The sequence below is a fragment of the Bos grunniens genome, chromosome 25, assembly GCF_055505025.1.
Source record: "Bos grunniens cultivar Pamir isolate PY7600 chromosome 25, Bosgru_T2T1.0, whole genome shotgun sequence".
Classification (NCBI taxonomy): Eukaryota; Metazoa; Chordata; class Mammalia; order Artiodactyla; family Bovidae; genus Bos; species Bos grunniens.
In genome coordinates this window covers 15,499,529-15,517,114 of record NC_141189.1, presented here as the reverse complement: position 1 = coordinate 15,517,114, position 17,586 = coordinate 15,499,529, and the positions used below count along the sequence as shown (strand labels likewise).

General features: G+C 53.4%; 1 protein-coding gene across 2 annotated transcripts; it reads left to right on the top strand.

Annotated features, from left to right (window-relative positions):
• The first annotated feature begins 5,704 nt into the window (after positions 1-5,704).
• TRIM72 (tripartite motif containing 72) lies at positions 5,705-15,855 on the top strand. 2 transcript variants are annotated; one of them, XM_086374812.1, is made up of 7 exons: positions 5,705-5,876; positions 6,306-6,702; positions 9,907-10,002; positions 10,091-10,321; positions 10,784-10,806; positions 12,457-12,575; positions 13,667-15,855. In XM_086374812.1, exons 2-7 carry the CDS (start codon positions 6,313-6,315, stop codon positions 14,254-14,256), a joined length of 1,449 nt encoding a protein of 482 aa, XP_086230938.1. In that variant the 5' UTR covers positions 5,705-5,876; positions 6,306-6,312; the 3' UTR covers positions 14,257-15,855. The 2 variants fall into 2 exon arrangements, with proteins under 2 accessions (XP_086230938.1, XP_086230939.1); XM_086374813.1 differs by lacking the exon at positions 6,306-6,702.
• Positions 15,856-17,586: the final 1,731 nt, after the last annotated feature.

The following is a 17,586-nucleotide window of genomic DNA, read 5'->3' as shown; positions in this document are numbered from 1 at the left end:
ACAAATTCCAATGCAACCTAATGTACACCAACAGAGGAACGGATAAAGAAGATGTGGTACATATATACAATGGACTATTACTCAGCAATAAAAAGGAACAAAATCGCACCATTTGCAGAGATGTGGATGGACCAAGAGATTGTCACACAGAATGGAGTAAGTCAGAAGGGGAAAAACAAATATCGCATTTAATGCATATGTATGGAATCTAGAAAAATGGTATAGATAAACTTATTTGCAAAGCAGAGACAGAGACCCAAGCATAGAGAACAAAAGTATGGATACTAAAGTGGAAGGGATGGTGGGGTGGATTGGGAGATTGGGACTGACATATATACACCACTATGTATAAAATAGATAACTAATGAGAACCTACTGTATAGCAGAGAGAGCTCTACTCAGGGTTCTACGGTGACCTAAAGGCAAGAAAATCCAAAAATCCAAGAGGATATTTGTATACATATGGCTGATTCACTTTGCTGCACAGCAGAAGCTAACACAATATTGTAAAGCAACTATACTCCAATAAAAAAGGGAAAAAAATTGTATGTTTATGACAAAAAAAAAATGATAGGTTTCTTAGAGAGATAATGCATCTGGGAACATAAGCCTCCTCCAGACTGTCCGGACATGCCCTTAGGAGGGCAGATGTTGCAATACTAGAAAGGATACTGTTAATATTCTCCTCTTGGCAGAATGCTCGAGAAACTTAGAGAGCACATTCAGAAGACCGTGGAATAGTGGGAAAAGCAAGTGATGAGGGGTATCAGACCCACTCAGATTGGGTTCCCAAACCCTCTGCCTCTTCACTGCATGACTCAGTGTGGTCACAGCCCTTCTCTGGAGTCTGCACTCACCAGGCCACAGGTATTGGTGCTCTGAGAACAGTGGCTTCTCCAGGGAACCCCCAGGAGGTAGACCCAGAGCCAGCTCATTTTTGGAGATTGGAGAGTGGCTTTCCCTTGTGGAGGTGGGGGATAGGAGCCCTGGGCAACTCTCTGGGAAGCCATGGGAATCCCTGCTCCCTTGACCCTCCTTTTCTGGGGGAAGTACTCAGAGTTCTGAGTTTTGACTCCTGGCAGGAAAGAACCACCAGGTCTCACCTCAGGCCAAGCTTCTTGCCCCCCTGCACTAAACCAGACCAGCTGGGGTTGGTAAGATGTTTCCTGGGTGTGACCTGACCCCTTGCCCCCAACAGAAGTAATTCTTTGATTGCTGGAGCCAGATTGCCCCCCTGGGGCCAGAAGGACCATAGATTGCCAAGACATGGGGCAAGGCATTTAATCTTTTTGTGCCTCATGGCTTCAGTTAAGATAGGAGCAATGATGGGATTGTTATGAGGTTATAAATGGATTAAGAATTGTGTAGTGCTTGGAACAGGGCTAGTACAGACTGCTTTTGTCATTGTTACAGTTTCTTAGCCTAAGTTTCCCAATCGGTGAAGTGGGGATGGTGTTATTGACCCTAATGGAGTGTAAGGAAGATGCATTGGAAAAATTAATAGTAGTAATTGTAATAATATCAATGTCAACATTTATTGAACATTTTGTATGGGCCTGACATTGTTCAAAAAGTTTTCTATGAATTGGCCTGTTGAATCTTCATAACAATCCAATAGTCTTGATAATAATCCTGATGTGATCCCTATTTTACAGATGAGAAAATCAGGTTGAATGACTTGCCCAAGGTCACACAGTGAGGAAAGAGCAGAGTCAAGATTTGAATGCTGTAGTGGCAGTTGTCAGGGGGCTTCCCAGGTGGCTCAGTGGTAAAGAATCTGCCTGCCAATGCAGGAGATGCAAAAGATGCGGGTTCAATCCCTGGGTCGAGCAGATCCCCTGGAGGAGGAAAGTGAAAGTGAAAGTGCCGGACTCTTTTCGACCCCATGGAGAGTAGCCTGCACCAAGCTCCTCCATTCATGGGATTTTCAAGGCAAGAGTACTGGAGTGGGTTGCCATTTCCTTCTCCAGGGAATCTTCCCAACCAGGGATTGAACCTAGGTCTCTCACACTGTGGACAGACGCAGGAGATGCAAAAGATGCGGGTTCAGTCCCTGGGTCGAGCAGATCCCCTGGAGGAGGAAGTGGCAACCTATTCCAGTATTCTTGCCTGGGAAATCCCAGGGACAGAGGAGCCTGACGGGCTACAACCCATGGGGTCCCAAAGAGTTGGACATGACTGAACACACACACACACACACACACACACACACACACACACACTGGCAGTCATAGCTTCCTAAATCGTTGGTGCCAGAACACTCTGCTTGGTGTTTACTCAGTTTATTACCTATTTAGTTTATTATTTATCTAGATAATAATTTCATCCTCATAACAAACTTCCAGGAATGAGGTTATTATCCTGCTGCCGCTGCTGCTAAGTCACTTCAGTCGTGTCCGACTCTGTGCGACCCCATAGATGGCAGCCCACCAGGCTCCCCCGTCCCTGGGATTCTCCAGGCAAGAACACTGGAGTGGGTTGCCATTTCCTTCTCCAATGCATGAAAATGAAAAGTGAAAGTGAAGTTGCTCAGTCGTGTCCGACCCTCAGCGACCCCATGGACTGCAGCCTTCCAGGCTCCTCCGTCCATGGGCTTTTCCAGGCAGGAGTACTGGAGTGGGGGTTATTATCCTACTTATCCTTATATTGTAGCTGAAAGATGCTGCAGGTGGGCTCTCATCTCCAACCCGCTTCCTGTTTGGAGAAGTGGAACTTCCCTGGATTTCTCAGGGTTCTGGGAAAAAGCCCTACCTCCCTACCTCCCTATGGTTATCCACATAATCAGGAGAATTAAATCTGTAGTCATTTATATAGTTAATTTAGTTCAGTTTAGTTCATTTGCTCAGTCGTGTCTGACTCTTTGCAGCCCCAGGGACTGCAGCATGCCAGGCTTCCCTGCCCATCACCAACTCCCAGGGCTTGCTCAAACTCATGTCCATCAAGTCAGTGAGGCCGTCCAACCATCTTATCCTCTGTCATCCCTGTCTCCTCCTGCCTTCAATCTTTCTCAGCATCAGGGGCTTTTCCAATGAGTCAGTTCTTCGCATTAGGTGGCCAAAGTATTGGAGTTTCGGCTTCAGCATCAGTCTTTCCAATGAATATTCAGGACTGATTTCCTTTAGGATGGACTGGTTGGATCTCCTTGCAGTCCAAGGGACTCTCAAGAGTCTTTTCCAACACCACAGTTCAAAACCATCAGTTCTTTGGTGCTCAGCTTTCTTTATGGTCCGGCTCTCATATCCACACATAACTACTCGACCTTTGTTGGCAAAGTAATGTCTCTGCTTTTTAATATGCTGTCTAGGTTGGTCATAGCTTTTCTTCCAAGAAGCAAGCGTCTTTTAATTTCATGGCTGCAATCACCATCTGCAGTGATTTTAAGAGCCCAAGAAAATAAAGTCTGTCACTGTTTCCATTGTTTCCCCATCTATTTGCCATGAAGTGATGGGACCAGATGCTATGATCTTATTTTTTTGAATGTTGAGTTTTAAGCCAACTTTTTCACTCTCCTCTTTCATTCATCAAGAGGCTCTTTAGTTCCTCTTCACTTTCTGCCATAAGGATGGTGCTATATAATACAGCTTTTAATATAGTTAATTGCTCTCATCCAAAAGAATCATAAAACCTCACTTATCTCTTCCTGAGACGCCCAAATTATTACAGCCTGAGCAAAGTTCCCAGATTAAGCTCCCAAGGTACCAGGAAGCCTGGAGCAGCTTCCTAAACTGGCCAGCATGCAACATGCAAGAACTTAACATGCAAGCGTTTAAGGAATGAGGGACTTCCCTGGTGGTCCAGTGGTTAAGAATCTGCCTCACAATGCAGGGGGCATGGGTTTGATTCCTAGTCGGGGAGTTAAAATCCCATATGTGTGTGTATTCAGTCACTCAGTCATGTCCAACTCTTAGCGACCCCATGGACTGTACCCGCCCCCTGCCCTGCCCTCCCCCCCCATCAGGCTCCTCTGTCCATGGGATTTTCCTGGCACTATAATGAAGTGGGTTGCCATTTCCTCCTCCAGGAGAAAGATCCCACATGCTGCAGAGCAACTAAGTCCAAGCACCACATCTAGAGTGCGCCATAATGAAAGATTCCAAATGATGCAATGAAGATTCTGGCATGCAGCAGCCAAGACCCAATGCAGCCAAATTAATTAATTAACTAAAAATAAAGATGGAATGAGCTGCAGAACTCAGAGGCGAGCCACAAAAGAGAAGGTGTGCTAGGAGCTCTCTGGCTTCTGGGGAGATTTATTTACTTGCCAAAAAGCTGGAGTGTGATGACCTTGAAGAAGGGGAGGGGGGGACAGCTGCCTCCTCCTTTATAATCAGGGGAAATAATTCCACCTTGTTTCTGTGGTGGGGGTGTCTGGTTACTCTCGTGGGACAATTGATCTGACCCTTATGGAAACTCAGACTAAAAGAAACAGAGTGGTCGAGGGGGAAATAAATCCAGGAAAATGCTGAGAGGTCAGAAGAGAAGGACAGAGGGAGTCCTTGTGATTTTTCATTCATTGAGTGTTTACTGAGCAACTGCTGTGTGCCCCAGACTTTGTTGGAAGTTAGAAAGGAGCAGTGAACAAAATCTATGTTCTGGTAGGAGAAGACAGACAAGAAACTAACAAGTGAAATATGTATGTGTCAGATTGTGATAAATGTTATGGAGAAAAATAAATCGAGGAAGGAAGATGTGAGATTTAAAATCAGGGAGTTAGGAAAAGCCCCACTGAAAATGGTGACATTGGGGAAGATCTGAGGGAAAGAGGGAAGTGGTCATGCCAAAACTGTTTTTTATTTATATTTTAATTGGATATAATTGCTTTACAATGTTGTGTTAGTTTCTGCTGTACAACAGTTTATCAGCTCTAAGTATACATACATCCCTGCTCTCTTGAGCTGCCCTCCCATCCTCTCATCCTACTCTTCCAAGTCATCACAAAACATCAGACTAAGCTCCCTGTGCTATGCAGCAGCTTCCAATAATAGGGTTTTCAAGAATGTTCCAGGCAGAGGGGTTAGAAGTGCAAAGGGCAAGGCTGGAGTGAGCAGGGGGAGAGGTGAGCGATGAACAGGGTAAGAGGACTTTGGTTTTTATGCTGAATGCAATTTACACTGAGATTTGAAGGATAAGCCTTGAGGCTCCCAGAGCAGGATGGAGTTTTAACCTCCGGCTCTGGATATAGTTCATTCATTAATTCAACTGTCCCTCTGTCGTTCCTTTCCTGAGCACTCAGGGAGGCCCACGTGGCTCTAGGGCTTGTGCTGAGCACTGGAAACTCCAGCTGGGGAAAGACCCTCCCCTCAGTCCTGCAAGAAGGAAAGCTTTCGGGGTTGGAGGAGACTCTGTCCCGTGTGACTTTGTGCCTTAAGTTTGGGGAATAAGTGGGTGATAAGCTGGGGAGGGGGCCACAGGGAGGGAACAGGGGAGGCTGGAAATGGTGAAGTTGGGGAGAAAGCGGAGACTCCTTCCAATCATGTTTCTGTCTTTTCTGTGGTTTCAGAGGCCCTGTCTCTCTGCTAGCTCTGAGTTCTGGCTCCAGGCTGGGCAGGGGACAGCAGAGTGTGATGGGCCAGGACAGGTGGCTTTGCCATGTGACGCTTGTCCGCTGACCGCTCAGTCCTCACTTTTAGAGCAGTTTCCAGAAGTGATGTGAGGGGATGGGCCAGGCAAGCTATATATAGTCCTGGGGCCAGGGCTCAGCCTTGGAGGGTCTGTCTGCTCTTCACCGGGCACCAACCACCCGTGGTGCCCACGTCCTTGCTCTGAGCTTGGTGCTTGCTTCTCTTCAGACACAGCTCAGAGCCACCTACAGTTAGGCTTGACCTTGACTGGGCCTCTTGGGAGTCTCTTTTTAGCCAAGATCTCCAGCCAGACCTGTGAGTCCTGGGGTCCTGGTGGGGGATGGTGGCTGGGGATAAGGGGAAGGGGAGGGACACGGGGACAGGGGCTTACTTCGAGTCCTAGATAGGTGAGAGAAGAGGAGAGGGCAGGGACACTGGAGAATTTGGGGTTGGGGCTGAGGCCAGGGGCCAAGTCAGGGGAACGACATTTGGGGGTAGGACGGGGTTTGAAAGCCAGCCTCAAGTTTAGGAACAGGGGTTGAGCCAGGTCCCTGACAGGGGCTATTTGGGTGGGGTGGAGGGGTGGGCTGGGGACGAGAACTGCAGTTGAGGCTGCCTTTGGGCCTGAAAGGGAGTCTCCCTTTCTCCCTTGGCCTGAGCCAGAGTCCCTTTCTGTGTGGGTTGAGAGGCCTCTAGAGGTTGGGCCCGGGTCTCGTCTCCCTGACGGACCCCTCCTCCACGCAGGCCCGCCATGTCGGCCGCGCCCGGCCTCCTGCACCAGGAGCTGTCCTGCCCGCTGTGCCTGCAGCTGTTCGACGCGCCCGTGACTGCCGAGTGCGGCCACAGCTTCTGTCGCGCCTGCCTGAGCCGCGTGGCCGGGGAGCCGGCGGCGGACGGCACGGTGCTCTGCCCGAGCTGCCAGGCCCCCACGCGGCCGCAGGCGCTCAGCACCAACCTGCAGCTGGCGCGTCTGGTGGAGGGGCTGGCGCAGGTGCCGCAGGGCCACTGCGAGGAGCACCTGGACCCGCTGAGCATCTACTGCGAGCAGGACCGCGCGCTCGTGTGCGGCGTGTGCGCCTCGCTCGGCTCCCACCGCGGCCACCGCCTGCTGCCGGCCGCCGAAGCCCACGCGCGCCTCAAGGTGCGGGCCCCTCCGGCGGGGATCGGGGTCGAATGGGATGGTTGGATGGGTCAGGGTCGGGCCGATCCGGCCTCAACTTCAGGGCCCGGGGCCCCTGGAGGTGCCAGGGACGCGGGCGGGGCGGGGCGGCCAGGGAAGATGAGCTGAAGGCGGGGCCTGGCGGAGACCAAAGCCTGGAAGAAGTGCTCGGAGACCGGCCTCGGCGAGACGAGCGCGGTCGCTGGAGCACACGCGGGGATGCGAGAAGAGCGCAGTGGCAGAGTGGAGTCTGCCTCGCTGGGGCCCTAGCGGAGGACAGGGTCGGTGCCTGCGGCCCACGCGAACAGGCTCGGCTGCTGGGCGTAGCCCTGGATAAGAGGAGCCTCGCTGTCCGGGACCGCCCGGCTCCCGCGCCCCTGGAGCTACCAAATTTGTAATGACCTGACAGTTACCAGATGCAGCCTCACCTGGGAGGCCAAGGCACGCCTGCGCGCGGAACTCTGTGCACAGCCCCGGGTTGGTACCGAGACCCAAGTGCAGGCTGTTTTTGTGGTTGGAGCTGGAAGTTCTGAACGCCTCCAGGCTCCACACACAGTGTGCGTGCCCCGAGGTTTGCCATCTCCGCGGATGCCCAGACACTGGCAAATGGAGACGCAGGCACACGCTGGCTCGCCTGGCGTACGTGTGGCAGATCACACGCGTGTAGAGCTACAGGAGTGTAGCACAGGACAGGCCCAGGGAGATATGTCATGAAGCCATTTATAGGGTTGTTGGAAGAATAAACGACAGGTGCAGGGCCTGGTGGAGGCGGAGTCCGGAGGCTCGGAGCAGTCCACGGTCTCTGCGATGGAGAAGCTGCCACTCTCTGCTCCAGGCGGCTGTTGAGGGTGGTGGTGGTGGTAATGTTTGCCCATAACCTTCAGCGTTGCAAGACACATCTCCTTAGTCTCCAGACTTCTAGATGGGGTAGACCCCGCCCTTAAGCCCCCCAAATCCTCCAGGGGCCCAGCCTCACCGTCCCTCGTACTCCAGCCTTCCCAGTCCCTCGGGGTGCTGGCTGGTAGTCTCCTAGCCCACTGCAGGAGGCTCCTCCTCCCAGGAGCCCACCCAACCCAGGCTCCCCTCTGCTGGTGACCCCAGAACGCCTATCCTCATCCATCTTTATCTGCAAAAAGAGAAGAGAGTCCATGAAGTGGAACGGGGCACCAGGGAGTCCAGAAGCCTCAAAGGGGCAGGCGGGTTAGGATACAGTCTTTCAGAGTCTGCATCAGTCCACCCTAAGCCCCAGGGAGCAGGTAGCTGGAGGTCTGAAGTAGAGATACCTGGAAGGAGGGGGAAAAGTGAAAGTGTGTCTGATTCTGTGACCCCATGGACTGTAGCCTGCCAGGCTCCTCTATCCATGGAAGTTTCCAGGCAAGAATAATGGAGTGGGTTGCCATTTCCTTCTCCAGGGAATCTTCCCAACCTAGGGATCGAACTCACGACTTTCACGTTGCAGGCAGATTCTTTATCATCTGAGCCACATGAGGGACAAGAAACCTGGGGTAAGGCAGAACACCTGGGTCCTTGGGGAGGAAGAGGGGTTAGTCCAGAGACCATGTGCCAAGACTCAAGAGTGGTTGAATGGGATCTGCTGGGCAACGGGGGACTCACAACCCCCAAAGTCATGTGGCCTCCTGCTTGCCTTGGAGTAGAAGGACACCAGCCTGTCGGTGAGACCCATCGTGCACTGTGTTGAGCACTGCTCCCCACACCTCCTCACCACGGGATGTTCCAAGAACCTTCTCTGTTCAGCCCCCAGCCTCTAGGGTGCCGTTGTGCTTGGTCCCCATGGCTCAGCTCTGTCACCCATGAACCTCAAACAGCTGAGAGCCTCCAGGGCCACCCTGTCCAGCAGCAGACAGGGCTGTGGCCCTGGAAGATGTCTGGGGAAGGAAACTGACCTGGCAGCTGGCCGCAGTAGCCCATGGTCCAATTTCGGTGGGGATTTATAGCAAACAGTGCCTAGAGGGTCTCCTAGTTTCCTTTAGAGGAGGTGGGGAGGAGGCTGCCAATTTGTCCCCAAAACCACAGGTAAGGTAGGTGGGGGATAACCGTTCCCATTCTGCAAAAGAGGAAAATTGAGGTTGGAAGTCAGGGCGACAGGACTGGAACAGTCTGATTCCAGGGCCGTGCACCTCCCAGCAAACTGGCTTTGGCTGGAGGTATTAGGAACTCCCCTATGCCTGCATTTCAGGATCCCAAACTGACAGACCTAGAGTAGGAGCTGACCCACAGGTTTGTTTGGTTTGTCCATGCAGAAGACTTTCTTTTTAAGCCTTTGGCCATGCTGCACTGCCTGTGGGATCTTAGTTCCTCAACCAGGGATAGAACCTACACCCCCTGCATTGGCAGCTGAGAGTCTTAACCATTGGGCCACCAGGGAAGTCCCAGAAGACATTTTTATTCAATTGCCTACCCTCAGAACCAGGGAAACTCTGTTTGGTGGCTCAAATAGTAAAGAATCCGCCTGCAATGCAGGAGACCTGGGTTTGATCCCTGGGTCAGGAAGAACTCCTGGAGAAGAGAATGGCTCCAGTATTCTTGCCTGGAGAATCCCATGGACAGAGGAGGCTGGTGGGTCCATGGGGTTGCAAAGAGTTGGACACGACTGAGCAACTCACATTACACTACTACCCTTAGAGCCTACAAGTGTGCAGGGAGGCTGGTTAGAGGGTTTTGCTAAGATTCTGCTTTTAGGTATAGGGTGAAGGACAGGAATAGGAGGCTGCCTGTCTCCTGAACACATCCTCCACTACCCCCTGAAACCCACTATGCGCCAAGCCCTTACCTCTCTGGGGGAGGAGACCCAACTACATCTGTGATAATCGTCTTCCCAAAGATCTATGCTGAAGGGCTGCCTGCTGGGGGGATGCAATCAGGAAAGACAAGGCTGGGGAGGACTTAATGGAGATAGACAATGGGAGGGGGGGATATTCCAGACCTCAGAACCGGTACTGGCAAGTGCTTGAGACCAGCAACTGTGTTTGGGGGATGATAAGTTGCCAGCCTGGCTGGAAGAGGAGCTGGCATTGAAGCTGAGCCAGAGGGGGCAGGTTAAGGCGGGGAAAGAGGAGCTGGCATTGAAGCTGAGCCAGAGGGGGCAGGTTAAGGCGGGGAGGTATGGGTTTGGTGGGGGAGGTGGGCGGTAGCATCACTTCTTTATATCTGCCCTCCCCCCACCAGACGCAGCTCCCACAGCAGAAGATGCAGCTGCAGGAGGCTTGTATGCGGAAGGAGAAGAGCGTGGCCCTGCTGGAGCATCAGCTGCTGGAAGTGGAGGTGAGGGACTCGTCCCAGCAAAGCCCGGGGACTAGGGGTCCAGGCTGGGGGTCCCCAGGCAAATGCTCTTTCCTGTCTGCCCCCCCAGGAGACGGTGCGTCAGTTCAGGGGGGCAGTGGGGGAACAACTGGGCAAGATGCGTTTGTTCCTGGCTGCCCTGGAAGGCTCCTTGGATCGTGAAGCCGAGCGAGTGCGGGGTGAGGCGGGGGTCGCCTTGCGGCGGGAGCTGGGGAGCCTGAACTCTTACCTGGAGCAGCTGCGGCAGATGGAGAAGGTGCTGGAGGAGGTGGCAGACAAGCCTCAGACAGAGTTCCTCATGGTGAGCACTGGATGGCTTCCCTCTGCCCCTCAGCCAGGGTTTAGGCTTTGGAGACCTCATTCCGTTGTCACATAGGGACCCCAAGGTACAGAGACAGGCAGGGATGAGCCAGGGTCACACACTGAGGAGGGGTGTGCCCCAGGATGGCCCTTCTGGTTGTTTAGGTGGGGCACTGCCCAAGGACGCTGTATCTAAGAGGGCATCATTTGTATCATAGACCTTGTAGGTCTGCATTTTTATTAGGACACTTTATCAGATGGAATTAGTTTCTTTAGGAAGGGTGTATTTTTTCTAATTCACATAGCAGTAAAGGGCTAGGGGTGGCCTTGAATTCTGGGTTTCTTTTGTCTTTTCTGATTCTTCCTGACCCCGCACCCAGCATTTCTGTGTTCTGCCCCAGCCTCAGAAGCCCCCCAGTGTCCCCCTTGCCTGCTCATCTCCATTCTTTTTCTCTCTTTCCAGAAATACTGCCTGGTGACCAGCAGGTGAGATCAGCCTGGCCCTGCCCCTGTTCCCATCCTGCCCTTGTCTGCCAGGGACACCGGCTGGTTCACCCTCTCCTCCTATTCAGTCCACTGGGATTCCCCTGCACTTTGTGCGCACATGAACTTGACCTGTCTTTCTCCTCAGGGACCTCCCAGACCACTGCTGGAGACAGATGTGGGCAGGGACACAGGCATCACTCAGTGCTGCTATTGGGGGGGGTGTGGGGGTGGGGGGTGGTGGCGGGGCCAGGCTTTCCAAAGGTGTGCATGTTAGAGCTGGATGCTGAAGGAGTGAACAGGCTTCCCAGGTGGTGCTGGCAGTAAAGAACCCGCCTGCCAATCCAGGAGACATAAGAGACGTGGATTTGATCCCTGGGTTGGAAAGATCCCCTGGAGGAGGGCATGGGAACCCACTCCAATATTCTTGCCTAGAGAATCCCATGGACAGAGAAGGCTGGTGGGCTACTGTCCATAGGGTTGCAAAGAGTCAGACATGGCTGAAGCGACATAGCATGCAAGTAAAGAGTTGGTGGAAGAGCATTGGAGGCAGAGGGAACAGCAAGTGCAGACTGCTAAGAGGAAGTGAAGATGAAGCTGGTGTGGCTGGAGGGGGCCAAACTGTGAAGGGGGAGGAGCTGGACCTTATCCCAAGAGAAGGCTTTGAAAAAATACTGGTAAAATATACATGGGCTTCCCTGGTGGCTTAGTGGTAAAGAATCTGCTTGCCAATGCAGGAGACATGGATTCAATCCCTGGGTCAGGAAGATCCCCTGGAGGAGGAAATGGCAACCCACTCCAGTATTCTTGCCTGGAAAATCCCATGGACTAACCCTAACCCAGTTCAATTCAGTTGCTCAGTTGTGTCCATCTTTGTGACCCCAGGGACTGTAGCACGCCAGGTTTCCCTGTCTATCACCAACTCCTGGAGCTTGTTCAAACTCATGTCCATCGAGTCAGTGATGCCATCCAACCATCTCAATCTCTGTCATCCCCTTCTCCTGCCTTCAATCTTGCCCAGCATCAGTGTTTTTTTCCAATGAGTCAGTTCTTTGCATCAGGTAGCCAAAGTATTGGAGTTTCAACTTCAGCATCAGTCCTTCCAATGAATATTCAGGACTGATTTCCTTTAGGATTGGCTGGTTTGATCTCCTAAAATCCATGGGCTCGCAAAAGAGTTGGACATGACTTAGAGACTAAACAACAAAAACAACAAAATATACATAACATAAAATTTACCATTTTAACCAAGTTTTTTTCTTTTTCTTTTTGCCTCACTGCGTGGCTTGCAGGATCTTAGTTTCCTGACCAGGGACTGGCAGTGAAAGGGAAGAGTCCTAACCACTTGGCTGCCAGGAAATTCCCCATTTTAACCTTTTTTTTGGGGGGTACATTTTAAGTGCAGTGGCATTAAGTACATCCACCTTGTTGTGTAACTATCACCACCATCCATCTCCACACCTTTTTCATCTTTCCAAACAAATGAAAACAGAAGGGCTTTAAACCAGGGTATGATGAGGGGGGGCACATCTTGGAACTTGACCACAGCTCCTTCCTTCTGTCTTCTGGGTACTGCCCCTTGCCCTCCCCCTACTCTGTGTCTCTTCCAGGGAGTCCCTTCACTGACCCTTCCTCCCCTCTCCCCACCCCCAGGCTGCAGAAGATCCTGGCAGAGTCACCACCACCTGCCCGTCTGGACATCCAGCTGCCCATCATCTCAGATGACTTCAAATTCCAGGTGTGGAGGAAGATGTTCCGGGCTCTGATGCCAGGTACTGGGAGGGGCCCACCCTGGGTTTGTGCTTGTGATGGTGTGGTTGATGGGAGGCCCCAGCCGCATACAGAGAGGCCTCTCAATCCCAACTGGGGAGATCACCCTAGAAGGTGCCCACTGCCCCTTTCCCTCGGGGTTAGTACCCTTGTAACCTGTGCTCAGAGAAGGACTTTAAAGGGCATGGGGTTTTCAGGTGGGTGACTGACATGGAGAGGGCACTGCTTTTTTTTTTGGCTGTGCCACTGGATCTTAGCTGGGGCATGAGGGCTCTTCCATCTTCACTGTGGCACGTGGAATCTTTAGTTCCTGGCTATAGGATTTTAGTTCTCCAACCAGGATCAAACCTCAGGCACCCTGCATTGGGAGTGCAGAGTCTTAGCCACTGGATCACCAGGGAAGTCCTGACAGTAAGTCCTGCTTACTGAAAGGATGCTGCTGCCGGCAGCAGGGGAAGCTGGGGCCTGGGTTTGAGCCCTGCAAGACCCATGGACCGTCCCTGCCCCTGCTGTGCCCCACCAGTGGGGACGATATGCCCTGCTCACTGGGAGCTGAGGACCTGCGGAGCTGGAACCCTGGGGTCAGACACTGACTCTGTCCTGTGGCCCGGGAGACCCAAGGGCTTCTTCTCCGCAAGAGATAGAGCCCACTGGGGAGTTAGAGCTCCAGGCGATGTATACCTGGCCTCACTGGGGGGAATGAAGGGACCTCTGCTTAAGCCAAGAGAAGACTAAGGCCCAGAGACTGGTCAAACCTGACTTGGTCACACAGCCGGGTGAGGTTGAGACTATCTTAGGACCAGGCTTCCTGACTATCTCCTGCTCTAAGGCCTTAGATGTTGAGTGCCATGGCCTTGTATCCACTTAGTCCTCCCCACAACCCTGGAAGGAGGGAATTATGGCCTCATTTTACAGCTGAACAAATTGAAGCCCTGAGAGGTGTGGCCTTTGGCCCGAGTCAGTAAGCGGAGGCGGGCTCACTGCCCAGAGATGCTGGGAGGATGAGAGGAGCTGTACCCCCAGCAGGCGGGTTGGGAGAAGGCTCGCAGGGAAGCCCACCCTCAGGGTCTGACCCGCTTCCTTTCGGTGGCAGCGCGGCAGGAGCTGACCTTTGACCCGAGCACGGCGCACCCGAGCCTCGTGCTGTCCAATTCGGGCCGCTGCGTGGAGTGCTCGGAGCAGAAGGCGCCGCCGGCCGGAGAGGACCCCCGCCAGTTCGACAAGGCGGTGGCGGTGGTGACGCACCAGCTGCTCTCCGAGGGCGAGCACTACTGGGAGGTGGAGGTGGGCGACAAGCCGCGCTGGGCGCTGGGCGTGATCGGCGCCCAGGCCGGTCGCCGCGGCCGGCTGCACGCGGTGCCCTCGCAGGGGCTCTGGCTGCTCGGGCTGCGCGATGGCAAGATCCTGGAGGCTCACGTCGAAGCCAAGGAGCCGCGCGCGCTGCGCACCCCGGAGAGGCGGCCCACGCGCATCGGGATCTACTTGAGCTTCGGCGACGGCGTCCTCTCCTTCTACGACGCCAGCGACCCCGACGCGCTGGAGCTGCTCTTCGCCTTCCATGAGCGCCTGCCGGGGCCCGTGTACCCCTTCTTCGATGTGTGCTGGCACGACAAGGGCAAAAATGCGCAGCCGCTGCTGCTCGTGGGGCCCGAAGTCAGCGGCGGCTCCGGCTCGGAGGCTTGAGCTGCCGGTCGGGTTCGGGGAGGGGTGAGGGGCCCTGCCGGTCTGGTCGGGGTCGCCGGGGTTGAAGGCAGGGCGGAGGGGGTTGGGGACGGGACTCCAAACATTCTGAGAAGTTGGGGGTTAGCATGTGCTGGAGACAGCCCGCCAGAGGTTGGGGTGGTAATGGGAAGGGGAGACCTGAAGTCAGGTCAATGGAGAAACTCTAGCTGGCGAACTGGGAAGCCCCAGCGATCGGGGAAGAAGTTGAGATTGAGGAAGGGTCAGGGGGCTTGGGGAGGAGAGAGGGGAGCAGCTGGAGAACTCTGTGGGAGTCAGGAGGCCCGGAAGCCTCCCGGTCCTTTCCGCCTTGGGGGGCCTCCGAGGTCTGGTCTGGTCTCACCACCGCAAGAGGCCTTCCACTGGGGTGATTCTCCGACTGGAGCATTTGTACCAAAATCACCTTTTCAGAGCACCTCGGAATGCCTTGGCTAAAGCCCAGATGGCAGAATTTCTGGTTCAGTAGGTCGGGGGTGGGTCAAAAGTGGGCCCTTCTAGCAAGTCCTCGGGGACCGCTGATGCTGCTCTCACAAGCTGGATCACACCTGAAGCCTTGCTGACTCAGCCGGCCTTCTGTTCAGTCAGCTTGCTCTTACACAGAATTATCACGAAGCTGTCAGCCATGAGGCACAGAAAACCCAAAATACATTCTTCCAGGCCACACACAGCCATTTAAAAACTGTCAGAGCCTGTGTGCCAAAGTGCTTCAGTTGTCTCCGACTCTCTTCGACTCTGTGGACTATAGTCTGCCAGGCTCCTCTGTCCATGGGATTCTCCAGGCAAGACTACTGGAGTGGGTTGCCATGCCCTCCTCCAGGGGATCTTGCTGACCCAGGGATCGGACCCACGTCTCCTGCATTGGCAGGCAGGCTCTTCACCACTAGTGCCTCCTGGGAAGCCAGAGCCTTTGCTGGGTGAATAAACCAACCCCCCATTTATTGCCCTTTGCCTCTGGATTATGTTGACTGAGTGTCTCAGATGTGGAGGACACCCCCCAGTTGCCAACCAAGAAAAAGAGCCTGATGCTAGCCCTGCCCTGGGGCCTGTTGCTTGTGAAGCAGAGGAAGCCCCCATCTCATCACCCTCCCTTCCCGAGTTGCTTCCTTAAGTATGAACATTTTTTTAGGCCTTTGGGTCTAAAATAACCACTGAAGCCAAGAGTGGGAGCCCCTTTTCCCTGGAGGGAGAGGCTTTGGGGGTTCAGGCAGGTGGAACTGCTGCCCCTCCCATCCTAAGAAAGGATGAAGGCCTGGGGACATTTGCTATGGCCAGTGGGGTTGCTGCTGATGCTGCTGTGTGAAGTCTGGGACCCTCTGGCAACTGACGCCAGTGTGGGAATTTTCTGGGGGTGGAGGGGAGAGGAAGGTGTAGGGTAAGAAAGGATCTGGCTGGGGGTACACTCCTGGCTGTGTCTCCCAGAGGAAGGCCTGTTGTGCCCTGGCTCTGGGACACAAGAGAGAATTCGTCTGAGAAACTCTTTCTTGTTAGAAAATAAAACTGTTAAGTGAAGGGATTCGTTGATGGTCAAATCCAGCAGCGTGAATAAACGCGATTACAGTCTGACTCCTTCCTTATTAAATCTGTGTCAAGAGACGACTGATCATTTGTCTGCAGTTCTAGAGACCAGGGTTTGATAACTGGGTTGGGAAGATCCCCTGGAGAAGGGAATGGTAACCCATTCCAATATTCTTGCCTGGAGAATCCCATGGACAGAGGAGCCTGGTGGGCTACCGTCTGCGGGGTCACAAAGAGTCGGACACCCACTGAGCGACTACACTTTCACATGGGCTTCTCCAGTGGCTCAGAGGTAAAGAATTTGCCTGCCTATGCAGGAGTTGCGAGTTTGATCCCTGGGTCAGGAAGATCCCCTGCAGAAGGAAGTGGCAACCCGCTCCAATATTCTTGCTTGGGAAATCCCATGGACAGAGGAGCCTGGCAGGCTACATTCCATGGTGTCAGGAAGAGTTGGACAAGACTGAGCAAGTAAACAATGACAATCTTCTCACTGCCTGTCCAGCCTTTAGTCTTGATGGACCCATAAAATCTTTCTAAAAATCCAAGTATGATCATGTGATTCAGTTTTTCAAAACTTCCAAGGATTCCAAGTTGCTTGCAGGAGGCTTGTGGGATCTTATTTCACCCACCCGTGATTGAACCCCAGGCCCTCAGCAGTGAAAGTCCAGAGTCCTAACCACTGGACTGCCAGGGAAGTCCCCCTCCAGCCTCATCTTATGCCTTCTCTACACATATGTCTACACTCTGGCCCTACTGAACTCTTGGGGTCCCTGCACCCACCCCACATTATGCAACTCTCCACTAGGAATGGCTTTTCCCTTCCCTGCCCTACTCATCCTACAATACTCTCCAGAAATACCACATTAAAAAAAAATTCGTTTATTTGGCTGCATCTGATCTTAGTTGCGGAGTGTTTAGTTGTGGCACTCGGGCTCAGTAGTTGTGGCGCGTGGGCTTAGGTGCTCGGCAGCCTGTGGGATTTTAGCTCCTCAAGGAGGGATCGAACCTGTGTCCTCTGCAGCGGGAGGCAGATTCTCAACCACCAGGGAAGTCCCAACACCACCATGCTTATTCCCTCTCGACTCCAGCACCTCTGTACTATGTGCAACCACCGGCTGAATCCCAGTCGTGGGTGTCTGCGGAGGGCGGTTGGTGCCCAGGTGGTTCTAGACCCTTTCTAAGAAGAAGGGACTGTGAGAAGCAGAGGCCAAGATAGGATTCAATGTGCCCAGATTGTTTTGAGGGAAGATGCCTGTGAAAGAGAAAATGGGGCCATAGATTACGATCCCTGTCTGACCCAGAGTGAAGAAGAGAGGGGAGTTTGGAGGAACTGTTGTGGGGACTCCTCCAGAAAGCTGCCTCTCAGAGGAGCCCTGGGTGTCCCTGAGCCTACCTTTGTGCCCCTACCATGCTCGGTCGTTGGCTGGGAACTGGGCTCTGTGCAGAAGGGCAGGGAAGGGTCTCATCGCTCTTCTGCTGCTGCCCTCAGCCATCTGTTCCATGAGTTGGAGTTAACAGCAGGGAACTTTCTTTTCACGGTCTTCACAGGTTCTTTCTATGGAAAGTTATCCTGGCTTGGGCTGTGTGCCTTGAGGGGAATGACCCGGTGACCTTGCCCTTGGCTGACTGTGACAGATGGAATCCCTGAGCCAAAGACAGTCAGCATGGGGCGAGTTTATGGGAAACCCTGCCTGATCTGGGTGTTCCTTGTTGGTTGGGGGCCACCTGGCTCAGCCAGAATCTCCGTGGGGCTAGAGGAAGGTGAAATGGGGACAGAGA

Bases quoted from the DNA above. Each gene is read 5' to 3' on its own strand.
- TRIM72 (XM_086374812.1), top strand. From the start codon at position 6,313: ATGTCGGCCGCGCCCGGCCTCCTGCACCAGGAGCTGTCCTGCCCGCTG. The intron at 6,703-9,906 runs GTGCGGGCCCCT...TCCCCCCACCAG, and splicing joins AAGCCCACGCGCGCCTCAAG to ACGCAGCTCCCACAGCAGAA. The intron at 12,576-13,666 runs GTACTGGGAGGG...TTTCGGTGGCAG, and splicing joins GTTCCGGGCTCTGATGCCAG to CGCGGCAGGAGCTGACCTTT.